A 26,645-nucleotide genomic window follows, 5' to 3' on the forward strand; every position below is an offset into this window, starting at 1 on the left:
ATTTTTTTCGCCCAAAGGTGGAAAACCATCTTTTCTCCCCAATTCGTTCTACGTGTACAAAAGATACTGTTCTTTAGAAAAGGATGGAGGTACCTGCTGTCTTTAAACTGCACTTTAGATTTGCTGTTGGGGTGATTAAAAAAAAAAGTTACTTTCAAAGTGTAGAAACGAGACACTAATTTCCAGGGAATTATGCTTAGTGAAAAAAAAGCCAATTCCAAAAGATCCCACACGATGTCATTCCTGTGTGCAAACATAACATATTTTGAAAAAACACAATTTTAGAAATAGAGGTAAGACTCGTGACGGCCAGGGTTTGGGGGTTCAGTTCTAAAAAGGGGCGCAGGAGGGGTCATTTCCTGATGGTTTGTTCTAGATCTTGACAAGCAGCGGTAGATACACGAACTTACACAGGTGATAACATTGTACAGAACTTAATGCACGCTAACGAGGACAAGTAAAATCGGGGAAATCTGAGTAAGATCCGTGCTTTGTATGAAAGTCAATCTCCTGGTGGCTGGATACTTTTTTCCTTTTTTGGCCAAGTTCTGCCAAGTGATAGCACCGGGACAACTCAGCAGAGTCGCTCGTTTCCTACAACCTCGCAGAAAATCGGATCGACTCTGCTCCAACACACGCACCCAGCCTCTCAGGCCAGCCGCCGCGCGCCCGGCGGAGAACGCAGGGACCCTACACGCCCCTCGGCGGGGCTGCGGGGCCCCGGCGCCAGGCGGGAGGCGGGGCCGGCGGGCGGCGGAAGTGACGTCAGCGGGCGGGGCGCACACCTGGGCACCTGGGCGGCCGCGGCGGCGCGGGGTGGCTGCGAGACGCGCGCGATGGAGGGCGAGAGCGGGAGCCCGTGGGCCCTGGGTCTGCTGCGCACCTTCGACGCGGGCGAGTTCGCGGGCTGGGAGAAGGTCGGCTCGGGCGGCTTCGGGCAGGTGTACAAGGTGCGCCATGTCCACTGGAAGACGTGGCTCGCCATCAAGTGCTCGCCCAGCCTGCACGTCGACGACAGGTCAGCCGCCCGGGCGGGGGCGCTGGGGCGGGCGACGCGGCCGGGATCCGGGTGCCTGGATTCCGGGGGTTCTCCTCTCCACCTGGGTCGTCTCCGGAGCGCTCGGAGGGACAACCGAGCGCCCGGCGAGGCTGTGAGCTCCCGGCGGTGTCCGCGCCGCTCGCCGGGCCCGAGGGACGCGGAGGCCAGAGTGGCGAGCTACCACCGGCCTCATTGAGCACTCGGGGTCCCCGGCTGCGGCTCCTCCAGGGGACTTCGAGGGGCCGCGTTTGCTGGAAACGTTGTGAGGCGCCCAATGGTGTCACCTGGCTTCGCGTGAAGCCTCGGATTTTCTGGGCTTTGGACCCGCGCCCCTCGGAGGCGCGTCCGGCCCGCCGGGGACCCGCCTGGGCGCTGCGGTCTGCGCCCGGCTTAGAAAAATTGCCGTGTGGGGATCTGGGCTTTGTGAGTTAGTTAGACTCCGTTCGACTTACTTAGTAATTTACGGTGGAGCACAAATTGGTGTAAGACGGTAATTATTTCGGTCGGAAGTATTGGTTTGGCTTGGCCAGGCTTCCTCGGCGCTACGGGGCTCGGGCTTGGCCTTGGGGTCCGGCAGGCGGCCCAGCGGGTCGTGTTCCGCCCAGCGCCTCCTCGCCACACACTCTAGTTTTAGCTGACTTTATTTCGACACGCAGCCTCTGGGGAGGGGTCTTTACATTGACCTGCTTTGTGGTCGAGCCAGAGCGCCCTGCCTCCTGCACCCCAACCCCCACCCCCAGCTCCAGTCCAAAAGCCAACACAGAACCTGCCTGTCCCGGCCTAACAGGGGTGCTCAAGTTAATGACGATTGGAAAGGACGCAAAGCCACCCCTTAAACTCAGTCGCTGGATTGTGATCTACACATCATTTTGGGGGTGGAAGTGGGAGAGGGGGGTGTCGAGAAGCAGCTCTTTTTTTTTTGATTCCACCTTTTACATTTGCGTTTTAGGAGTTTATAGGTAAGCTTCGGTTGAGCACATTTAAATGATCATTTGGTGAAAGTTTGCATTCTACCTGGAAGTTGTGTTGTATTCTGTGTGGAGATCTCCCTTACAGAGTCAGTCCCGGACACACAGACTAAAGAAAGCAACTCCTTTTAAACCGCACACGGCCCCTGCTGTCTCAAACACCTAGTTTTTAATCCTTGGCTTACGGAGTGTTGGCGCCTCCAAACCAGTGGGATGGTGGCGATGCCCTTCTCAGGGGCGGGCTGAGTCTCCAGGCCTAGGATGGGAGGATTGCTGTGCTTCTGCTGAGGCCGCATGCAGTAGAAAATCGGCCCCGTGTGCTTGCCGCCTCGTATTTTTATCCCGGCCTGAGAGATGACACAGTACGGCTCTTGGAGGCTCCTTGCTATAAGCCTCAAACCCAGCGTTTTGTGGAAACCTCCGTAGAGTGGTGACAAGTGTCATAAAAATAGCACCAACAAAGGTGAAGTGCTGTGCACAACCCCCCCCCCCCGCCCCCCTCAGCTGCTGCAGATCCTGGGAACTTCTCTGGCGGGGAGGGGCGCTGTGGTTATTTTGATAAAATCCAAACCGCTTTGAATACCAGCTAGTGGTTAGATCCCGAAAGGCAAGACCCTGGCCCTAGCGGCCTTTTTGGGCTCTTGGGGACATGTGTCGGATGGAGTCTTCTGGTCAAAGTGAGCTTTATTCATCAGCAACATTTTTCACGCCACTTCTTGTGTTGGAAGAGCAAACAAAGTAGGCAAGCTCGTCCCGGGGCTGTCGCATCAGCCTGCATCCACAGACTCTGTGATTTCCAGCCACCAGGCCCTTGTTTCTTGGGTGGCCCAGATGGAGGTAGGGTTTCTCCACTTGGAGGCGGATCACTGAGGATATTGCATAGCCTGGGTGAAAAGTGTTTTGTCCTTTAACTGGAAGCCTTTCCTGCCCTGCCCAAACCAGGCAGGTGGTGGCATGTCCTGGGCGGCCAGGCCGAGGTCAGCATCGCCCAACAGGAAGAGATTCACCTCTTGCACTTTGTGGGCCCGGTAGGGCAGGCTGGAGTTCTGCATTTGCAGCGGTGGCTGATTTCTCTGCTCTTGGTGGGGCCGGCTCCCCTCGGTTAAGGACTGACGTATTCAGCTCGGGGTTCTGGAAGGCATGTGTCGGCACTTCTGGTTGCCCTGCAGGCCTGCAGAGTTCCGTCTAGACCTCGAAATGGTGGTTTTGCTACCTGTCCTGCCACATTTTGGCAGGTCGACCCCGACGGTGCTCTTTTGACGAGCTGCCTCCTGTCCCCACCCCGCTATTTGCAAGATGTTCCCTGAAGTGGGGAATAGGATTTTCGTGGGGTTCTGGGAGCAGCCCCCACCCCCGCTGCGGCCCTGGCCCCAGCCTTTATGCCCCCTCTTTGGCCAGATCCCCAGGACCCGCCCCAGGCCCCTCAGAGCTGCAGGCCACCCTCGGGCCTGTGAGCATGTGCAGGGGAGGTCAGGGACTGCACCCTCGAGGATCCCCGGGGGCAGGGGCCAGGGAAGCACCTGCCAAAGGAGCTTCCAAGGGGATCTTCAGGGATTTCACAAGTGATACACTATCGATCTGTGTTTCCCACTCCCTATGGGCATGTCTGGTAGCTTTGGGGAGACGTGTGACCTCCCTGGCGAACCCTGGTGAGGGGGTCATGAGGGCCAGGGTGGAGTCTAGGGATGGGCATGTTACCATTTCAGCAAGCACAGTGACCCCACAGGCCCCATTCCTCCAGCCCCCGCCCCTCCCTTGGGCTCAGACGAAGCCCTGAACAACAGAGCGCCTGCCCCGGCAGCGCCGCCATTGGCCCCGGCTAGTCCGGACGAGCCCGAGCAAACCCCAGGTTTGCAGCTGCAGAGCTGACAATCTGACAAGCCCGTTTCTTGTCGGTTTTAAAAATAGCAGTGTGGGAACCCTCGGAGGCTCCCTGGGAGCATACTCGGGCGGGTGCGAGGTGAGAAGGCCTAGCCCAGAGGCACCAGCTAACACATGATCAAACCACCCATTTTCCCTGCCGTCTTTCCCAAAGCTGGTTCCCGGTCCCCCCTCTCAGGAGCTCTTTGTTCCTGGCCCCCTTTCTCTCCCCCTGCAGTGTACTGCCCCTCACCACCACCATTTCATCCCATTCTTTCCCCTTTTCCATGGCAAATGCTCCAGAGAGGGAAGCCTTGGTGTCCCTCACCATCGGCCTGTCTTTGGAATTTCTGACTGAGCGTGAGGCTAGCCTGTGGCTTCTTAGAAACTATCTTTAAGAGATGGTCTGTCTAATGATATTTCTGCTATTTTCCCCTGCCGCGATGCTCTCCCTGGGAGGGAGAGAATACCCTTCGGCCAGCCCTAAGTGAGCAACAAATTGAATTAACGTAAGTGCTATTGAAAAAGAATATTGGACAAATTGAACCCCACCTTGGTCCTGTTAATGCTCAGATATTTTCCATCTGGGACCAAGAGAGGAGGTCCTGGCGTGGGGGGGAGGTGCTTTGTCCATTCCTCCTGGGAAACAGAATTAAAAAAGCCTTCCCCAAAGGCTGAAGAAAAGGAGCCCCTTTTGAAACAATCCCAGGAGAGAAATGTGACGCCCGTCCTGCCGAATTGTGCCTGATTTTAGATACTCTGTTCGCGCATCACAGTTTTTAGGGTGCTTTAACTAAGACTGATGTCAGTGGAATCAGGTGGCCTCAAGCTTGACTCCTAACAGCGAAGAAAGGGATTTGATGGTGCAGATCGTGACCCGTGAGCCGTGGCCTAGGTGGAGGCTGGAGTTCCGTGCGCTGGGGGCCTCCGGGAGCTCTGGATCTGTAGTTTCTTCTCTGTTGTCTACCTAAACCAGAAACACAGCTTGGAGGGAAAGTATATTTAAACTAAATAATTGCTGTTGACAACAAAACAATTGGTGGTTTCTTTCTGTGTGAGGAGCACTCTCAGTCCTGTCTGGTGGCTCCCTGAGAGGGCTCATTCCAAGCTCATTGAATTGCAGATGCCGCCCAGGTTATCCGCCTGGGCTGGGGGGGTAGCTTCCCTAAGCCCATGGCTCCTGCTGGGGTGTAGGTGGGGGGCGGGGTCCCTGGGGCAATTAAAGAAAAGCTGAGAGGTTGGGGTCATTTGGATTTGGGCTGGGTGCTCACTAGATAGTGAACGGGTTGCAAAATTTTCGTGCCAACCCTTCTGAACAAAACCAATGCTAGCGCTTAGGGGGCCCCGGTCAACCCCACTCCCCAGGCCTGTGTGAGGCGTCTCCTCTCTGTGTCCCCTCAAGCCTCCCCGAGAAGGTTTGTCCTGCAACCCCCCTTCCTTGCCCCAGGGAGGTGTGGTGATGGGTAGGGTCCTCTCTGCTTGAAGGCATGCTGATGGCGTCGTCCGAAGACCATTTTCCAGGCTAGCTGGTTTTCCTGGATGAAATGTCCTTACATGTGTGGTCAGTTGCGCAAAGCCTGCCTGGCATTCTTCCGGAGAGGGCACGGGGCTCTTAGAACACTCAAGCTGTGATCGGCATTTGGGAGCAAACCAGCACCGGGGGCCCTTTCTGAGTTTTTGAACTAAGGTACGTGGGGTGGGGTCTCTGTTGGGGGAAAGGGCCTGGGGATCAGGGGGGAGCCGCGCACCTGCTGAACTCGGCTGGTGGGGAAGCAGGGGTGAGTGATGTGCTGCCAGCTGGCTCTTAAGTCGCTAATGAGCTCAACAATCAGAAGTCACCCTGGTTTTAGGTATTACACCCTTTGGGCAAATGGAAGAAAACACTTTATTTGCAGAGTAGCTCAGAGCTTCCAGTAAATGAGAAATTCCACCTTGATGTAATTGACTTTGTTCTCAGAATCCGTACTGGTTATCAGTCAGGCTTGGGTGGAGGGCTCATCTCTGGGTGTCTCACTTGGGAAGATGACCCTCCCTCGTCACTGTCCAGCCGCTAACACCGAAGCCTGTGGGCCAGGAGGGGAGCCTCGCACCGCTTTCCTGTGCATCCCCGGGGTGGGGGTGGGGGTGGCGGGCAGGACACAGGCCCGTGCTACAAGGATGCGGTGCCCCATAGACACACACCGGGAGGGGAGGGCGGCAAGCCAGCCACTTTAAAAGAAAATAAAAGGAATAGGAACAGACAAGTTCTAACACTGATTCTTAACCAACTAGGAAACAGAAGTGGCTGCTGGTTATTACGTCCACTTGCCGCTTGGGCGCGAGTGCTGTTAGAAGTGGTAGTTAGTGGGGCACCTGGGTGGCTCAGTTGGTTGAGCGTCTGCCTCCGGCTCAGGTCATGATCTCAGGGTCCTGGGATCGAGCCCTGCATCGGGCTCCCTGCTCAGTGGGGAGCCTGCTTCTCCCTCTCCCTCTGCCGCTACCCACTGCTTGTGCTCTCTTTCTCTCTCTCTCTCTGTCAAATAAATAAATAAAATCTTTAAAAAAAAAAAAAAGTGGTAGTTAGTGGGAGTAGTGAGTGTTAGAACCTGTGGCTTCAGAGTTTCCACCAGAGGGAGGGAGCGGCTCTGCAGCCCCGTGCAGGGACCCCCCCCCCCCAACGCAGCATTGCACTTTTGTGGGCATTTGGCTTTCCACTGATTGGCCATTTAACCAGAGTGCGAAGAAAGCAAGCCATGCTAAACTCAGTTTTGTTTTATAGTAATGGCATCTTCGTTCCTGATATGTGTTTCACTGGTTCCTAAGGCCACTGGGATTCTTTGCTCCTTGAGTGTGTTCGAAACCAAATTCTCCACCTTCTCCGGGGTGCTCCCCCGAGCATAGATGAGAAGCCACCCACTGACCCCCGGGAGAGATCCAGGGCGTCCTTGCTAACTCTCTCCTCCATACCCATCAATCGTCCAGTCTCATTGATTCTCCTTCAAAACATGCCCTGTGTCTGCCCCGTTCTCTCTCTCTCAGGCCGAGCTTGGGTGCTACTGTCTTTGACGAACAGGGTAACCCGGGGCTCCTCCTTGCCAGCCGGCACTCCTGCCTGGGAAATGTTTTCTAGGTGTATGGGATGCCTGGCAGCATGTAGTCTCAGAGAGGAGGTCAGTCAGAAATGGACTCATTGGGTTGGTACAGTGCTGGACTCGCCCTCAGGCTAGCACGTGAGAGCAGGTGCGGGTGTGGGGAGGGTGGGCAGGAGCCGGTGCATCCAGGCTCTGGACGATCCCCTGCGGCGGGTTCTGGGCTGCTTGTGCTGGAACCTGCATTTTGGGGAGTCCCTGAGGCCACCCCAGCCTGCGGCATGCAAGGCAGTGTGCAGAGGCTGGACCTGCTCAGTAGGGTGCATCTGCCTGTGGTTCTGGACCTTTCCTTTAGGAGTTTATTAGAAAGCATGTTCCCCAGCACGCACCTGGGACCTACTCTCCAGGAAAAACAGATTAACTTTTTTTTATTGGATAAATTTGACATTGTGTAAATTTAAGGTGAATCCTGTGTAATGTTGATACCTTTATATAATGCAATATGGTTGTCCTTGGAACGATATTTGTCATGTTACATACTTACTGTGTGGAATAAACTATGTTTATTCAACCATATGTGGCTATTTTCGCACTCGTGACAGGTTTGTACCCTTAAACGCTGTCAATCTTATCCCCCCACCCTCTTTCTCCTGGTCACCACCATTTTATTCTTTTTCAGATTCCACATATAAGTGATATCACATAGTACTTTCTCCATCTGGCTTACTTCGCTGAACATAAGGTGCTCAAGGTCCATCTCTGTTGTTGCAAATGCCAGGATATCCTCATTTCTCATGGCTGAGTAATTGTCCATTGTGTGTGAACCACACCTTTTTTTATCCATTTATCCGTTGATGGGCATTTGGTTGTTTCCATATCTTGGCTATTGTGGATAATGCTGTGATAAACATGGGTGTGCAGATCTCTTGTGGAAATCTTGTTTTCATTGCCTTTGGATATCCTCCCAGATGCAGAATCGCTGCATTGTATGACAGTTCTACTTGAACTGTTTTGAGGAACATTCATTTTGTTTTCCACAGTGGTTGAATCCATTTACATTCCCACCAAGAGTGTTTAAGGATTTCCCTTTCCTCCACATCCTCACCCACCTGTTTCACTTGTGTTCTTGATGTTAGCGGTCGGTTCGGTCAGGTGTAAAGTGATAGCTCCTTGTGGTTTTGATTTGCATTTCCCTGATGATTAGCGATATTCGGCATCTTTTCATGGGCCTGTTGGTCATTATGATGTCCTCTTTGGACAGATGTCTCTTTAGTTCTTCTGCCCATTTTTAAATCAGATTTTTTTCTTTAATTAAGTTGTGTTTATTTGTTATCTATTTCGGATATTAACCTCTTATCCATATATGTGGTTTGCAAAGTTTTTCTCCCGTTTTGTTCCTTGTTTCAAAAGCAGAAGCTTTTGAGTTGGATGTAGTCCCATTTTGCTGATTTTTGCTTTTGCTTGTGTTTTGGTATCATGTCCAAAAGATCATTGCCAGGACAGATATTAATGAGCTTCTTCCAATGTTTTCTTCTAATTTTATTGTGGCAGGTCTTATTTTTAGGATTTTGATCCATGGTGAGTTAATTTTTGTGAGTGGTGTGAAATAGGGGTACAACATCATTATTCTGCATGTGTTTTTCCAGTTTTCTGAGCACCCCGTGTCAAGAAGATTATCTTGTCCTTATTGGGTGTTCGTGGCTCCCTTATTAAATAGTAGTTGACCATAGAAACAGAGTAAAATTAAAATAAAGGCTGGGAGTACTTATGCGGGAAATTCCAGACTATAGTGGTTTATTTTAAATTTGGCCGAGATGCGCTTAGCTTGGTCTATACCGGGGGTTCTCAGACTTGGCACTGTTCTCATTAGGGCTGGATAATTCTTTGCCTTGGGAGCTCTCTTATGCATTGTGGGATGTCGAGCAGCATCTCTGGCCTCTACCAGTGGCAGGCCTGAGCTGTGACGCCCAAAACGTCCCAGCCCTTGCTCAGTGTCCCTGGGGGCAAAGCTGTCCGTACGTGAGCATCACTGATCAATACTCAGGGATCCTCTCCCCGAGGCACCCATGTACAGCTTCTTGGCAGATGCTCACATGAGACCCCCGACCGCAGTGGTTGGATGTGTGGGCCAATGTCCTGCAGCACCCGGTGCCCACATGGGAGCGGGGCCTGGGCGTCTTCATCTCAGCCAGCTTTCTGGGTGCGTTCGACCTTGTCCCATTTTGACAACCACTGATCTAGATGGCACATGATCAAGCCCCGTCCTCCTGTGATTCAGCCCTTTTACCTGCATGCACTCTGGGACTTTTGCCCCATAACGCTAACACAGACCAGGATACGGGGACTCCAACCTGTGAGTCCCTGGCCGCACCAGACGAGACCTTAGACCGGGGGCTGGCACACTCTGTGGAGGGCTCGGGAGCAAACGTTTGGAGCTCTGCAGCCCATCGACTCCGTGCCACAGCCGCTGGTCTCTGCCTCGAGTGGGAAAACAGGCACAGCCGTGTGGCGTGAACAGGTGAGACTGTCTTCCCGTCAGAACCGAGGGCAGGCTGTGCACAGATGCTTGGGGGGCTCTGAAAAGGTTGGACATGGAGCTGCCCCGTGACCCAGCCGTCCTGCCCAAAGGGTTGAAAACAGGGACGCGAACAGGTATTTGTACACCAGCGTGTCCAGACATACAGCTTCATTCGTCTGATGACTGGGTACATAAAGTGTGACGTGGTCCCACAACGGAATATTATTCAGCCACGAGAAGGAATGAGGTTTGGACACACGCTACAACACTGCTGAACCATGAGCACATCAGGCTGAGATGCCGAGTGGAAGAAGGCGAGACACCGCGTGCTGCGCTTCTGGGAGATGCGTAGACAAGTTCGTACAGGCAGGAGGCAGCCTGGGGCGAGCGGGGCCGGGAGGACGGGGCTCCTGCTGAATGGACCCAGAGTTCTTGTTGGGCCGATGAACACGGTGTGGGCGTAGAGCGTGGGATGGTGCACAGCCCTGTGAGTGTACTTGATGCCTTCCAATTGTACACTTACGCATGGTTAAAATAAAAACCCTGTTATGTATATTTTACTACAACTAAAACAACGGTTTTAGAAAAAGTTGGCTTCCCCGGCTGACATGCCACTGACATAAGTGTGGGGCTGGATTCAGGGACACTGGGCCAGATGGAGTGTTGGCTTCACAAAGGAGGTGACTAGGGGTCTTCGGACGATGCTTTGTCTCACGGGAACCTCTCTTCCCTCGTCCCAGGAGAAGGGATTGCCAGCCTCAGCCGCCTCGCTCGGTGACCCCAGCGCACAGTGGCTCAGTGCTGCTCCCGGGTTTTCCAATGAGAATTAGCATTTCCTCCTCCTCATGCACAATCACCCCCAGAGCACAGAAGCGTCTGGATAGCCGTAGGACTAATGACCTCGGGAGGCCCCGAATGGGATCATGCGACGTGCGTGTGGGTCATTTTCTCCACCCATGGAGCTGGTGGCCTCTGGGCCGTGGTGCTGTGTGTCAGTGGGTGGGTGAGGACCACGCACGTCTCACGTCTTCCAACTTTTTCAGGGAGCGCGGGGAGCTTCTGGAAGAAGCCAAGAAGATGGAGATGGCCAAGTTCCGTTACATCCTGCCCGTGTACGGCATATGCCAGGAGCCTGTGGGCCTGGTCATGGAGTACATGGAGACGGGCTCGCTGGAGAAGCTGCTGGCCTCCGAGCCACTGCCGTGGGATCTGCGCTTCCGCATCATCCACGAGACGGCCGTGGGCATGAACTTCCTGCACTGCATGGCCCCGCCTCTCCTCCACCTGGACCTCAAGCCCGCAAACATCTTGCTGGACGCCCACTACCACGTCAAGGTAGGACTCGCCCGGCACCGTGTGCGGGGCCCAGGCGGCCAGGGCGATACAGGGTGGAGAGGGCATGGTGCTTGGGGGAAGGCACTTGAAGCAAAGGCCTCTGTCAGCGTAAGGACTCCAGCGACTCCCAGTCTTGTCGTGGTCACCGTAAGCCCCACAGAATGCGTAGCTGGGAAATGGACCCTTATGCACCTGCTAGATCCTGGAGCAGGAGTCTAAATTCTGGGCACTCTGGAAAAAAGAGCTTACAGGGTTGCAGATTCGGGTCTTACTGGATGTCTATTGAAATCCAGTTAGGAGTCAGACTGTGGGTGGGCTGTGGGTGGACTGTCTCCATGGGACCGCGGGCTCTGTGGTGACGGCTGCATCCCTTTCGGTGGTCTCAGGGATGGTGGTGGTGGGAGATGCGAGTGTTCCAAAATGGAGGCTCCACGGAAAGAGGCTCTGAAGGGGGCTCATTCTGTCCTCATCACGTGAGACCTCTGAGGTCTGGTTTTGTTCTTGTTTTTGGATAAGTTTATAAACCACAGAAAAGCATGAGGGATAATAGAGCTAAAAACCAGGTACCAGCCACCTGGAATCACAGTGAATAACGTTGTCAGGTTTGTATTTCTTTGAATATGTCTCTCCTTTGGAGTGCCTTTGTGTCCCGGGTCCTGTGGTGGACACCAGGGCGGGACACGTGTCATGGGTTTTCTCCTTGTGGTGATGCACGCCCGCTCGGGAGGCCCGGGGCCGTGTGCTGGCCTATGGGATGCACCTGCCGCTGCGCTTTCCCTGCACCTGGCCCGAGAGTGCATGAGAAGGATCCCAGAGCAGTGGCCTGAATCCCTTCCTCTTCCCTGTGGGAACCGGTCAGGGAAGGGACTCACCTGTTCAGACACTAGCTCTTCCTGGCTGGTCACACGGCACTTGCAGGGTCCCCTCCTTTGCTGGCCCGGAGGGACCGGGTGAGACCAGGTGGCACGCACCTGCGGGCAGCTCCCCGGGCCCCAACTTAGCTGCAGGCCCGGCCAACCCGAGGCCGACAGGGAGACCGCTGTCCACTGCGAACTGTCCCTTGAATGGATGTCGCCCAGAGATCAGATCGTAGCGGGCAGATGGAAAGGCTCTCCTGCTAACAGATGGTCTGGGGTGAACGGGTGCCACGGGGGCTCCCAGGCTTTGCTGGAGCCCCGTTTCCTTCTGGCTGGCATGCTGGCTTCCCGTGTGGACCTTCTGCCCCCGCTGACATTACACGGTTGTTTCAAGGAGTGTGCGGTCCCCTGGGCACCCAGGGAAGCATGCAGCTTTTGAGCTCGGGCTTGAACACACACAGGACTAAGGAGCAGTGGCAGACCATGTGGTGTGCCGAGGTCCCGCCCCCGACAAGGTGCCCTGGGTGGTGGCCTGCTTCCTGCTCAAGCTGCGGCGCGGGGGGTCACACCAGAGGCCAGGGTGGCCGGCCATCGGTCACCCATCTGCGGGGACAGTGGGTTCTGTGCCGCGCGGGAGATGCGCACAGACCGAGCGTGCGGCACGGGGGTGTCACACGAGGCTGGAACAGGTCTGGGGCCGCAGGGGTGCGGGAGGGGTTATTCACAGAACTCCAGCCGGGGGTGGGGGTGCCACGGGGCGGGGGTGCGGGGTCTTCAGAGAGGATCAGGCTTTGCTGCTGGCAGGAGGTGGGGCACAGGCAGAAAGGTCATGGAAAATTGTAGGCTTCTTAGCGGGAGGGAAAGCAGGAGGCTAAGTTAGATTAGGGGAGGGGGTGCTGAAGGGCGGAAGTGGGGGTCTGCCGGGAGGCCACACCAGGTGTGCAGCTCTGTCACCTGGTGGGTGGGGTCATCCTCTGTGTTGTGAGGGGTCAGAGGGGATGAAGTGCTGACAGCTCAGTGCCTGGCCCGCGGACGTGCTTGCTGAGGGCGGTGATCTTGGCGCCATTGGTGTTGGTGGCCAGATGGTCATTTTTTGCTCCCTGGGGATGCTGACCTTCGTCCAGGGAGGTCTCCAGTGCTGGGTCCGCGGTAGACACCTGATACTTGCTGTTCCCTGCGTGACACGCTGGGGGCTTGCTTTCCTGGTAGGTCATCCTGCTTTGGCTCTGAGCTTCCTCCGTTTGAACACTTTTTTCTCCCTCTCCTTGTGTGCACGCTGTCTTGGCAGCCTGGCGCTGATGGCCGTTTTAGTAAACGGGTGAAGTTTCTGGAAGAACCCAGTGCCAGTGGGTCCCAAGGAGCCTGGGGCGACGGGCGGAGCAGAAGCCAGGCGGGAGCGGGTGGAAGCCAGGCCCCGTCTCCGCTGGTGGGAAGCGCAGTGACCCTGGGGCTTCCCCAGAGCCCTGAGAGGCCCCCAGGGAGGGGGGCCTGCTCTTCTGTGACCACTGCTCAGCAGCCAACAGACAGATGACATGTTTCCATCACACATTTCCTGACTCTGAGAAATATGGCGCGGAGGGCAGTGTTTGAGCTGCCATGTTGACTGGAAGCTCTGTATTGATCGATCGGCCCCCGGATTTCGGGGCAGTTTGCAGTCTGCGATTATCCGGAGCGATAAGACTTGAATCTGAATCTTGAAATGAGATCATAAGTTGTCAGCCTCCCCCCTCCCCTTTGGGCCCCTCAAGACTGCCTTTCTGTACCCAGCAAGGATGATTGGAGCTCAACCAACCACCTACTTTGCAAAATGCATTAGAGACTTAATATTGAATTAATACTTGATGTTAGTATTAACTAAGTGAAATACCAAGGGAGCAAGCCCATTTCAAGTAGAAAACGAAATAGCTTAGTCTCTTGTTTTTTTTTTTTTTTAAATAGGCTCCACACCCAACGTGGGGCTTGAACTCATGACCGAGATCAAGAGTCACATGCTGCACCCACTCAGCCAGCCAGGCGCCCCCTGAAATGGTTTAGTTTAAAATCTCCGGCTCCTTCAGGTCCAGTTTGCCCAGACCAGACCATATCCAGAGGGACCCTGAGGGTCCTGTTCTCCTGTGGTCCGACAGGCCTTTCTCTCTAAGCCAGCACAGCCCTGACCAGCCCCTTCCCTGGTCTCGTCCGGCTGGGCCCGGACGGTGAAGGGCCCATGTCCTGGGGGCACCTGTGAGCACTGAGCAGTACTGAGGTGGACGCTGAATGTGAAAGTGTGTTTGCAGATTATGGGGCCTTTGCTGTATACACGATAGATGCTGGGATGGCCTGGGCCCCGGTGTCGAGGATCAGGGCAGACAGTCAGGCCCTGGGCAGGACAGGCGGGAAAGGGCCAGAGGAGAAACCCGGTGCGGAGGGGGTGGGGCGCGGAGGTCAGCGGCCACCAGAGAATTCGGATTTCTGATTTGCATTTTGATGCCATAGCTTTTACAGGGAATTTATGCTTATTTTCTTACACCAAGGACGTTTTGAGGGGCCTGGCTGTACCTGCAAACAACTCGAAAGGCCTTGAGCCGGGTGGGGGGCACAGGGTGAGGCCCCCATACCCCAGTCGGTCTCCACTTACGAACTTAAAAGGTTGAAGCGGCTGAGAGTTTGAACTGAAACATTGGCACTCGTCCACTTGGAGAGGCACAATGCCCGACTCTTTCGGCCCTGAGCTGCTTTGTGGATCTGCCGGGCAAGGCGGTGGGCGGGGAGTTTCTTGAAGGCCCACACGGAGGCAGCGAGCGGCCAGGGGCCCAGGAACCGCCAGGCTGCACATGGAGAGCCAGGCCCCGTCCTGCCCCCGTTCTGTCCCATCCACTCCCCACAGGTGTGGTCAGGGAGCCCTTGCAGGACCGGGGGACCGGGTGTAAATTCTCCCTGTGTTCAGCGGTGCTGACTCCAGGCTGTGGGCTCCCCTCGAGGGCACGGCGAGCCCAGAAGTCAGGCCCGACTCAGCCCCATTCCCTATCCCTCCATCCGTGCATTTGAGGAGGGGCCCTGGAGTTCATTAGAAGGCTTCACAATAATTCATAAGCCTTGGAAGAGACTTTAAAGGGGCAGTTTTCCATGTGGGTCCCGAGTCCCTTTGTGCCAGTGAGTGTGACCTAAGCCCACACACAGCGCTTCAGCTGCCGTCCAAGGGTCCTGATTTACACAAGAGGGGGGAGCTGTGGGGAGATGGTGACGCCCCCCTCACTGTGGGGTCCCCTGAGCTTTCTGAGCTTTCCGGACACCTTGGCCCAAAGGAGAGGAGGAGACAGAGGTGTGGGGGGGCCTCTATAGCTGGGGTCCGGGGCTCCTTCAGGTGGGTGGGCCCCGCACAAGGAGATGTGCGTCACACCTTTTATGTGGATGCCTTGTGTTGGGTGAAGGAGCCAGCAGGTGTCCGTTGATGACATGCCGTTCCAGGTGGAGGCATGCCCCCTCGAGGTTGCATGGTGTGTGTTTTGTTTGCTTCAAGGGGCATCTGAAGGCATATTTCCCTTTAAAGAGCGTGCTGCCACCTGCCCACCTCCCCAGCGGGGCCGTGGCCTAACCAGTGGCCCCAGCAGCGGGCCTTGCTTGTCACGTGTCATCTGAAAACCCGAAAACTCGAAGGATTGCTTTTCTCCTGTAGGCCGATTCGGGCTGTCCCCAGTGGCAGGCGTTAAGATTGTAATCTTCTTGAGTTCTGTCTCCCAGTGAATTCCTTCCTTAAAGCGTAATCTTTCCCCTGCCCGTCAGGCTCCCCCTGGCCGGGACTCGGTTCTTCCGAAGCCGGCTCTGCCTTCCTGTCTCCCCCGGAGGAGCACAAGGCTGGCCCTCCGCTGCGGGTTCCCGAACGCACCTGCACGGCCTCGCTGGGACGGGGCCATGCGACACTGCAGGGGGGAGGGGTTGATCAAGCCCCCAGACGGCAGCCCTCGGTGCCTCCCCCGCGCGGCCCAGCAAAGCCTGCTGAGCCCGTCTCATTGCTGTGTTGCAGATTTCCGATTTTGGGCTGGCCAAGTGCAACGGGCTGTCGCACTCCCATGACCTCAGCATGGACGGCCTGTTCGGCACCATCGCCTACCTCCCTCCGGAGCGCATCCGGGAGAAGAGCCGGCTCTTCGACACCGAGCACGATGTGTACAGGTATGTGACGGTGTGCGCGGGGCCAGCCGGGGCTCTGCACCTTGCTTCTTCGTGCCCCGAGTGCCGGCTTTCCTAGGCGCTGCTCCCTAGGCGTGCTGAGATCCGAGGTGCGGTCCAAATGAAAGGGTTCGGGGTTTTTAGCTGGTAGGTCCAGGCTGCCCCCGGTGTGCGAGAGCGCCGTCTCCTGCGGGTGCTGCCGGCCGGCTTGGTGCCGGTTAGAGACAGTTACGGAACCAGACCGGCGGCTCCTGCCCTGTGAGAGCTCCGGGGTTTCCATAAAGTGGGGTTTTTATAGCTCGTCCGCTGCTCTCAGTGCTCTGTGTCTCCATGTGCGTGGATTTGGATGCCTGAGCCGGGCCCCTCTGGCCCAGCAGCTTATGCTCCTAACGTCACTTACCTTTGACAGAGGAGCGCAGACTCGCCGGGGGCCGTCCACAAACTAGCGTCCGTGGGATTTAGGTACTCGAGAATAATCCCCACGTCACTGGAGCCGTCCTTTTCCCAATTGCAAAGGTCTTACTCACCCAGACCTGTTGGAGGAGAAAAGAGGGAGGGAGGGTGGGTGCACCTCAGCCCCTCATTGTGGCTCTTGGCTTACGCATGGTGACTGTGACCCTGAGCCCCAGAGCACGAAGCTTCGCCTTTGTGACGTCGCCCACGCCCGGAGTGCTGGCAGCCGGTTGGACAGTCAGCCTTGTGCGTGTGCTGGGCTGGGCTCTGAGCTGTCCATCCACTGTCAGTGGTACCGGGCGGCGGGGGGGGCGGGGCAGTCCCAGCTGGTAGAATTTGGGGAGAATAAGGTTCTGTGTTTGTTTTGGAGTTGAGAGTTTCAGCTTTTGTACTTGCAGCCTTCAGTTACTTTTCCATGGAGAATTCTTGGCGTCTCTATCAACAGCCACTCAGCTCAGTGCAGCGTGCTGGTGCGGTGTTCGGGCTCCTGGTTTTGTTTTGTTTTTTAAAAATGTATTAGACTGTGCTTTTTTGGGGGGGTATATTCAGAGTAATTTTATACACTATATAGATATATATAGAGAGAGAGAGAGAGAGAAAGTGTATGTATAATTTCTACCAACCAAGAAAGGGCCCCCGGAAGGTCAGCCGGCCCGGCTCTCGTGTTCTCTGCCCAGCCTTGTGTGACATCTCGGCGAGCCAGCTCCTCGCACCGCCCAGAGCTGGCGTCAGCGCCTTGCGCCCTGTGCCTGCCGGAAGACGGGGAGAATTAAGCAGACACAGGCCCTTCTGCCCGTGAGCCGTCGGTCCAGCCGCAGAGCGCCGTTCCTTTCCCTCTGCCCCCCCCGCCCTGCGCGTTTGAGCCGGCACGAGGCTGCCTGGCAGGGTCGTGTCTGTTGGGTGGCATCTGAGCTGCCACGCTGCTCCGCGGGCAGAGCGCCCGTGTACCAAGCCCGTGAAAAACATCTGGGTGTCCTCTCTCCCTCCCTCTCCCACTCCCTCACGTTTGAAGCCTCCGGAGTGGTTTCCTTCCAGCCTGCTGCCGTGTGGGTGGGCCTCTGGCTCACAGCTACTGACCTGGCTGATTTTCCTTCCAGCTTTGCCATTGTGATCTGGGGTGTGCTCACACAGAAGAAGCCGTTTGCAGGTGAGTGGCCTTGTCCTTGGGGGCAGCGCGTCCGTCCGTCCTGGGACAGTGCGGGTGTGCCGTGCGCGGTCCCGTCTCTGTGTGAGCTGTGCCTGCAGTCGCCTTCCTGCAGGGATGGGGGCTTGCTCTGGGCCGTGAAGCCGGCGGGACCCTCCTGGGGGGCCGTGGGGCTGCTGCTCCATCCCGCCCAGCACGTCCTCACAGAGCCACGGCCCACACGGCAGGCCTGTCTGTCCGGAGACCAGCAGTCCTGCAGCGTAAGGCTGCTGTCCGAAGGGGTCTGTTCAGTGCGTTTCTTTTTTTAGGTGCCTGGTGATTCTTCTGTGTGTGTGTGTGATGTAATATACGTGCATAAAACTTACCCTTTTATCCATTTGAAGTGTCTAATTCGGGGGCATCAAGTGCATTTGCTGGTGTATAGTCACCCCCACTGCGTACTCCCAGAACATTCCCACCCCCCCCGAAGGAAACCCCCTGCCCATGCAGCAGCCCCTCCCCACCCCCCCTGCCCCGCCGCCCCCCAGCCCCTGACGACTGCCTAGCTGCTTTCTGTCTCTCTGGATTTGCCAGCTGTGGATATTTCCAGCCAAGTCTTTCTTTTTTAATTTAAATATGATAAAATACATATAAAATGTACCATCTTATCTGCCTTTAAGTGTGCGGTTTTGTGGTATGAGGCACATTCACCCTGCTGGGCAGCCAGTCGCTAGGATGGCTGGGTGGGTTTGGCAGCGATGTGTCCCCAGCGCCCCCCTCGAGGGCCGCGACGTCTCATCCCCCTTCAGGCGACCGCTGTTCCGATGTCTGTCCTCAAAGTGCTAATACCTTGACATGCTATAGAAACCAAGGACTTTTTACCCTCATCGTTTTCCTCTACGGGCATATGTGGGTGTTTTGCAGTTTGACCAGAAAGATCTGAAAATTCAGAGCAGAGTCCGTGTGTGGCCCCAGGTCTGGGAGTCCCGTCCTACCTAGTGTGCGTGTGTCTGCCTATTGTCTGCCTCCCTGACTCCTCCTCCTCCGTGGAGGCCGTGGTCTGAGATTGTCTGACAGACACGACGCCCAAGGCCAGGCGCATGACATGAACGTCCAGAGCCAAGGCCTGAGTGTTTTATCGCTTGGGACGTAGGGGAGTTCAAGGTACGGGAGCAAAAGGTGTTTCTTGAACCTTTTCCATCTGTTTGGCAGCAGAAAGTCTTCCAGGTGTTTACTTCACTTTCATTTTACTCAGAGGGCCTGCTAGGCTTTGGAAGTGTGTGTTAGGGAAATAACGTGTAGCTGCCCAAGACAGCTATTGCACAAGATTCAACGGGAAGGCGGCATGGAGCGGCAGAGTAGGATCCTGGCAGGTGGCGCTGGGGACTTGGGGCCAGTTTTCCACACCTGCTGACACGGGTCTGCTGCCGCGGCAGAGCTCCCGTGCTGTGGGCGTACTGGGAACTGCGGGGGGGTGGGGGGCACTGGGAACAGGAAGCTTGGGGTCCAACCTGATGGACGTTGTGGTTTTAGGCTGAGCAGAGAAAAAAGTCTGGCTCACTGAGGGTCACCTTGGGCCCCTAGGTCTGTGACCAAGGTTATGATGATAGTAGTGAGTCCATCATGCTCATGAAGGTCGCAGAGGGGGACAGGTGGGGCCCCACATTATGAACTGCAGGGGAAAAGGCCCCCGTTTACGCACCCCAGACCTGAGCACGCTTTGAGGAGGCCAGGCGTCCTGGCCAGCGTCGCTGTGGCCAGCTCCCTGCACAGGCCCCCCAACCCCGCCGGGGCTGCGCCTTGGTGTAGAAATCAGAGTTTGGGAAGAGTTCTGCGTCATCACAGGGAGATTTGGGTTCACTTGGAGGCTGGACCATGTGACTTCATGATTTATAAGTGTTGCCTCCCTTTGGCACGCACGGGCCACTTTGGAACATGTCTCATCAGTTTTCTTCTTTGAACCCCGCTTTCCTTTGAGTTGGATGCCCAGAAAGATCTGCCCTGTGATACAGCACCCTGGTTCCATTTGGTACATCGTAGGGAGTTTCTAAAACCTGGAAAAGGGAGCACAGACGTGCCCTGGAAGATCCAGGATTAGAGAGTGCTCCGTGCTTTGCCAAGGAAGTGGAGTGGTCTCCCGGGTAACGTTTGGGGATGGCGTTGGTGACACACCGCCCTCCTCCGGAAGGTGAAACGGCCTCCAGCCCCGTGGAGCTGCCCTGACTTGAGTGCTTCTCCCTGGCAGATGAGAAGAACATCCTGCACATCATGGTGAAAGTGGTCAAGGGCCACCGCCCAGAGCTGCCGCCCGTGTGCAGAGCCCGGCCGCGAGCCTGCGGGACCCTCCTGCGCCTCATGCAGCGGTGCTGGCACGGGGACCCACGTGAAAGGCCCACCTTCCAGGGTGAGTGCGCGGGGGCCCCCTGGGACCTGCCGCTTGACTGCTGTGCTGGTGACGCGGGAGAGAGTAGATGGGCAGGAGTGGGACGGAGAGCAGACGCAGGTGCACGGACAGGCTGCCCGCTGGCCCGGGGCCTGCCGGCGCCTGGGGCTGGGGCGGGGCGGCTGGCACGCGGGGGACAGTCGCAGCCTGCTGCCCAGAGTGGCCCGTGCTTGCTGCTGCGAGTTCAGATACGGCGGTGCATCTTTAGGGGACTGATGGGACCACTCCCCTGAGGCTTTCTTTGCATTTCTCTTGGGGTCTTGTGCCCCTGGAATGGATGTATCCTCGTGGTAGGAAAGCGATTCTGATGAAGTTAGGATTGGTCGTTACATTGAAAACACACTGGGGAGACTATAGGGGCCTCACCTGCCAGGAGCCGGCCACCCCACCACCGTGGGCACACGCGCTGGCGGCGAAACCAGACGCCGTGGGTCCTCCTTGGAGTTCGGGCAGACCCTGCTAGCGGTGGCTGACAGGAGGCCCTGGAGTGGCCCGTGATGTCCGCTGGGCCAGCGGCCTGGGAGGCCGCGGTGCCGGCCAGCCCCCTGGGGTGCGGCGCCCCAGCTGCTGCCTCTTCGGTCCCCACCCAAGGTCGCATGTTTACGTAGTGAATGTGGAAGTCATTGTCCGAGTGACGTGCCCTGTTTTGTTGTCGCCCCAAAAAGAAATTACTTGTGAAACCGAGGACCTGTGTGAGAAGCCTGATGGTGACGTGAAGGAGACGGCCCAGGATCTGGACGCGAAGCAGCCCCTGGAGCCCAAGAGCCCGGTAACAGCCACCTTCTTGGACGTCATTTCTCGGGGGCCACTCTCCTTTCTGCAGGCTCCCCTGCCGGCCCGGCCCGGCCCCTCGGGTCATCTGGCACGTGGAGCCCTGTCCCAGGCCAGTTGGCCTCGTGCTCGGGAGCCAGCCCTGGGGTCCCACATGCAGGAGCAGGAGGGCAGGTCGCATGGCCGGCCTGGCGACCCTGGGTGCCTTTCCTGCCCAACTGCATGCCGTCTCCACCTCCGGTCTGTGGTTCAGAATGGACAGTGTGGGCCCACACTTGACTTTGGAGGGCCAGTGGTCGGATGCTCTTTGAGCCAGGGGAACCGATGGCCCTCGTGGGAGGGGGTCTGGGCTCTGCTGATCTGGCTCTCTCTGCTCCCCTGACTTGGACATCTGGCCACTTTGTAACTGCCGCTCATAAATGGTTTGCTCTAGGAGAACCACATAGTTCCGTGAGGTATGACAACTAACCCCAAAGGCTAGGGCTCAGTAGGCCCCGGGGGTGGCGAGGCCGCGGCAGACTCGTAACGGGAAGCCTGACATGTTATCTGATATTGGGTGATGTATCCCAGGCCGTCCGTGCAAGGCCGGGAGATAAGTACGCGTTCAAGGCGTGCCCACTGTCTGAACATAAAGGGGCATGTGTGTGAGGTTGGGGAGCAAAGGTGCCTGGGGGAGGCGACCTGGCCACTGATAAGGAAGAGCAAGGCGCCCAGTTCGAGGGTGTGACTGCACCGAGCCACCAGGTCAGAGCAGATCTGCAGTTCCCAAGGACACGGAGGACTGGGGACAAGTGGGCTTTAATTGGGGCGAGTCCACAGCCGCCCTCGGGCTTAATCCCTCACTGGAAATCTGCCTTTCTGGAAGCCCGGTAGGGACACCCTCGAAAAGGCCCTCTCGGTGCATACGGATTGGATTGGCCCTGTTGTCGCTGTAGCCGGGCCCGCCCCTTGCACTTGCCCCCATGCCGCAGCCCCTGTCCCGTGTCCTTCCTTTCTTACCAATGCTGGCCTGCCGGGGTGGACACGGCCCAGCGCTCAGGCTTCACATGCTCCCAGCGCCGTCATGTCCCACCCCGCTCGACGGGCTTCCCGTGTCTCTCCAGTCCGTCTTTGCTCACAGTGTGTCTGCGCCCGGTGGACTCTGGGCTCCCTGCTGCCGTGCATGTCGCGAGGGGCCGAGCACCCTGTGTGGCTGCCTGGGGACCCAGTGCCCCCCACCCTCCTCCTGCACAGTCCTGGGTGGGGCTCATCCACCCCCCCCCGCTTGGTTTGCAGAAGCCCGTGTGCACGCCTCTCAAGCGGGCATCCGCGCCAACCTTCGACAGCGACTACAGCCTCTCTGAGCTCCTGTCCCAGCTGGACTCCGGCACCTCTCAGACCCTCGACGGCCCGGAGGAGCTCAGCCGCAGCTGCTCTGAATCCAGGCTGCCATCGACCAGCAGCGGCAAGAGGCTCTCGGGGGTGTCTTCTGTCGACTCTGCCTTCTCCTCCAGAGGGTCACTGTCCTTGTCATTTGAGCGGGAGCCTTCAACGGGCGGTAAGCGAGGACTCCATATCCTGGGAAGTGACGTGCTTAATGATGGGGCTGGGGGCAGGCGGTGTGTGTAGGAGTCCGCGTGCAGCTAACAGGACCGGGCACCCAGCTTCTGGACCCAGTCCGTCATTTCTGTATCCGGGAACTAATTGGTCTGGGGCGTCAGCGCATAGCTAGCTCACCGAGCACACATCCAGAGACGTGCTGGCTGAGTGGCGGGCTGAGTGGCTCTGTGGGGTGTCACTTCAGAGTAAGGGGAACGGGCCATGCCCCCCGCGGCCGTGCAGGAGGTCTAACCTGTGCCAACCCCAGGTGCCAACCTCCGGCCTCAGGTCTGCACAACCCTGGGTTCTGTCAGGTGATTCCAGCAGGTGAATCAAACCCCACACTCTCGAGATCTCTCTCGTAGAGGCCAGCCCTGTACCCCCTTTTTCTGAAACCCCTTTACTTTCTTATTTGTGAGCTCCCCGTTTATTTTAGCCATGCATTATAATGGGTGAGTTGTCCCTAGAGGTTTTAACATATTGGTCCCGTCATCTACCCTCTGTTGGGATGGGGTCCTTCTCAGATGATCTTATATTTTTATGTTAATTTTGATGGGTTTTCCTTCAGAAGGGGGTTTTCCCTGCCCCTGGCCCAAATGCTGGTCCCTGGGCACAGGGCTGGTGCTTGCTGGAGCTCCCTTGCAGCCCTCCCTCCTTCCCCCTGCCCCCACCCTGGGAGGGTAAGATGCGGTCCTGTCCTGCGCTCAGGGTGCCGCAGCCCCACAAGGCAAATACGGATGTCCACACTCAGGGCGGTGGTGGCATAGGGGTGGCCGAGTGCCCGAGGGCCGTGGACAGAGTGCGGACCCCAGCAGGAGGGGAAGTTTGTTTTTCCTGGGGGATCAGGGAATTCTTCCTGGAAGGGAGGGCTTTTCCTGCATGGTGTAAGCTTCCTGGGATTTTTAGAGTGGAATATTTGGGGCAAAAGAGGGCATTCTGGGTTGAGGAAGTGTCTTACAAAGACAGCTCGCTGGGCAGGGCCCAGCTGGACAGCTTGACTGGGTGATGAGACTGAACAGGAAAGAGATTCCCCATCTCTGGGGGAGAAGTATGTCGTAGAACTCTCTCTGGGTCTGATACTCTCAGAGGATCAGTTCCTGGCTCCTCTCCAAAGCCCGTGTAAACACACTAACCCAGACTGGGCGGACTGGGTGGGTTGGATTTTCTTGAATTCCATCCTGTACCCCCCACCCCCAAGCAAGTCCCCTGGAGGGAGTTTCACGGAGGGAGGGGTTCTTGCTCCACGCGAATCAGAACCCAGACACTGTAGTAGGACTAACCTTTCCATCATGAATAACGGTTCTTCTGAAACGGGAGAATTCAGTCCTTTGAGGATTGTTTTAGGAAACCTTCACGATGTCTCCAGGACAAGAGGCTGCATTTGGAGGCCGGGGCAGGGAGCAGCCGGTGGCCCGGGAAGGGCGCCCCTGGCCTGGGGACTGGGGGCGCCTGCCTGGCCTGTGCGTCTCTTTCCCGTTTCTCTTCTTGATGAAGGACCGTCGGCAATCACTGCCGTTTCTGAGCACACATGGCCAAGGTTTTCATCCTGATCTGATGACGACCCTACAGGACAGTAGGATGACTTTCCCTTTGCCCGAGGTCTCCCCGCTGCATCTGAAACCTAATAACATGGCACAGATGGCTCCTGAGTGATTTCAGGCACATGGCGACCCGGAGGCCGCGGGGGAGGCGTGGGCCACGTCGGGGCTCCAGCCAGGCCCTGGGAGCGGCCCGTGGCCTGAGCCTCGCATCCCTCTCCCCACAGATCTCGGCACAACAGACGTCCAGAAGAAGAAGCTCGTGGATGCCGTCGTGAACGGCGACACCAGCAGACTGATGAAGATCCTGCAGCCCCAGGACGTCGACCTGGTGCTGGACGGGGGCGCCAGCCTCCTGCACCTGGCCGTGGAAGCCGGGCAGGAGGAGTGCGTCAAGTGGCTTCTCCTCAACAACGCCAACCCCAACCTGACCAACGGGAAGGGCTCCACCCCCCTCCACGTGGCCGTGGAGAAGAGGGTGCGGGGTGTCGTGGAGCTCTTGCTGGCTCGGAAGATCAGCGTCAACGCCACGGACGAGGACCAGTGGACGGCCCTGCACTTCGCGGCCCAGAACGGGGACGAGTGCAGCACTCGGCTGCTGTTGGAGAAGAACGCCTCCATCCACGAGGTGGACTGCGAGGGCCGCACGCCCATGCACGTGGCCTGCCAGCACGGCCAGGAGAGCATCGTGCGCATCCTGCTCCGCCGAGGCGTCGACGTGAGTCTGCAGGGGAAGGATGCCTGGGTGCCGCTGCACTACGCCGCCTGGCAGGGGCACCTGCCCATCGTCAAGCTGCTGGCCAAGCAGCCCGGGGTGAGCGTGAACGCGCAGACGCTGGACGGGAGGACGCCGCTGCACCTGGCCGCCCAGCGAGGGCACTACCGCGTGGCCCGCATCCTCATCGACCTGCGCTCCGACGTCAACATGTGCAACCTGCTGTCGCAGACGCCCCTGCACGTCGCTGCAGAGACGGGCCACACGAGCACCGCCAGGCTGCTCCTCCACCGGGGTGCCAGCAAGGAGGCGGTGACAGCGGAGGGCTGCACCGCCCTGCACCTGGCTTCCCGGAACGGGCACCTGGCCACCGTCAAGCTGCTTGTGGAGGAGAAGGCGGACGTGCTTGCCCGGGGGCCCCGCAGCCAGACGGCGCTGCACCTGGCCGCCGCTGGCGGGCACTCGGAGGTCGTGGAGGAGTTGGTCAGTGCCGACGTGCTCAACCTGTCTGACGAGCAGGGGCTCAGCGCGCTGCACCTGGCTGCCCAGGGCAGGCATGCCAAGACGGTGGAGACACTGCTGAAACACGGGGCGCTGGTCAACCTGCAGAGCCTCAAGTTCCAGGGTGGCCACGGCCCCGCTGCCACACTCCTCCGGCGAAGCAAGACCTAGCCTGCTGCGCCCGGAGACCGGGGCCCCCGTGGGCTTCCTGTCCCATTGCTGTGTTCCACTGTGGGGACAGAAGGATGCTGTGCCGGCCGGTGCCGCTCGCCTTGTCTGTGGCCTGGCGGAACATTGACCGAGCGGGCCAGCGAGAGGCAGGTGGCTGCTGACTCCGGGTTCACGTGGGGCGTCTGCTCGGGCGTGTCACCCTCCGAAGGCAGTTGGTTAGAACGCGCTCGGCTGTCGACCCATTCACCGATCGGCACGCCCGCCGTCAGACGGACGATGGGTCGGAATCATTTCGTTGTGCTCCTTGCTCCTCGCGTGGGCCCCTGGGTGCTCAAGCTGTGACTAGGAGTGAGTGCGTGCTGTCCTGAGCCGAGCCACCTGTGATGGCCTGGAGCTCAGCAGTCTGGGGAAGCAGGGGCAGGAGGAGCTGTGTCTTTTATCTTCCTACCCAGCAGTAGGCAAAAGAGCCTGTTTCAGAAAGTTTTAGTGGAATTCTTGTTTTGTAGAATATCTTTAATAGACGAACATGGTATTAACTGTTGCTTTAAATTTGTTAAAAACGTTCACGTCCTTGGGTTGTCTGGTCCGTGAAGAACTGAATGTAAAGTAATAAGGTTGGTTTTTAAAAGCAAGGCAACAGTCATCCGACCTGCTCTTTTATGTCCAAATTTGGCAGTCCTCGTGGGTGGCCGCGCACGTACCCTGACGGTGCAATTTGCTCTTGCGCATTGCTGGTCGCCTCCAGTGTTCTTTGAGCTCTAGAGCGCCATTTTGGTTTCGGACTGCCATCAGTGTTACCAGCTAGATGGGCCACCTTGCTTGGTGGTTTTCTTCCAGCTCTGAAGTTGGTGAGGTGGTGGTTTGGACGGAGTGCTACCGTCTTGGGGCCTCGCGGGTTGTCTGAGCCGCAGACGAACGCCTACACCGCGTGGGAGCCTTGGCTTTTAGGGCGTAACTCCCGGGGGCGGCTCCAGGACACAGCGGCGCACTCTTGGATGCGAAAGACTGGTTTCTAGTCCCATGCCTTCCTTGGCTCCTGTGTCCCGCGTGGCAGCCCCCAAATGCTGTTCTTTGAGTAGGTTCGCTGTGGGACGCGGCCGTGTGCTCAGACGTGCCCTGTGGCCTGGTGTACAATACAGAGATTGATGTTAATGTACCGTGTATGTTAATATGAATCTGTGCGCAGGATACTTCTTTTCTATGACAGGAAATATCCACTCTGCTTAGAACTGGCTATGTTTTAATACGCCTTGCTCTTTCACGACGTTGCGCTACGGTTGTATATAGGATGTGTGGAAGACAAATCGTTCTGTCTGATGTCAATAAAATGAAGCAGTCTTCTACTTTTTTGGTGTCGTTGATACTACTTCTTCTAAAAGAGCGTAAATAATTTGATTTCTGAAAACCAGAAATTTGAGGCAGTCATGTGCTTGGAGATGCCCTTCTAGAAGGGTACTCTGGGTGCACTGAATTAACCTGTGATGGGAGGGGACAAAGGAAGGGGGAGGGTGGCTCCAGGCTTCCTGCCTCCTTAGCTAGGCCCTTCCCCATGTGTGAA

The 26,645-nt window shown here is 57.2% G+C and overlaps 1 protein-coding gene across 1 annotated transcript; it reads left to right on the forward strand.

Annotated features, from left to right (window-relative positions):
- Nucleotides 1-801: 801 nt before the first annotated feature.
- On the forward strand, nucleotides 802-26,430 carry RIPK4 (receptor interacting serine/threonine kinase 4). Its single transcript, XM_036097265.2, has 8 exons — nucleotides 802-1,018; nucleotides 10,497-10,788; nucleotides 15,649-15,797; nucleotides 17,345-17,394; nucleotides 19,616-19,774; nucleotides 20,479-20,582; nucleotides 21,860-22,121; nucleotides 23,928-26,430. Exons 1-8 carry the CDS (start codon nucleotides 837-839, stop codon nucleotides 25,085-25,087), a joined length of 2,358 nt encoding a protein of 785 aa, XP_035953158.1. The 5' UTR covers nucleotides 802-836; the 3' UTR covers nucleotides 25,088-26,430.
- Nucleotides 26,431-26,645: the final 215 nt, after the last annotated feature.

Source organism: Halichoerus grypus, chromosome 1 (genome assembly GCF_964656455.1).
Source record: "Halichoerus grypus chromosome 1, mHalGry1.hap1.1, whole genome shotgun sequence".
NCBI lineage: Eukaryota > Metazoa > Chordata > Mammalia > Carnivora > Phocidae > Halichoerus > Halichoerus grypus.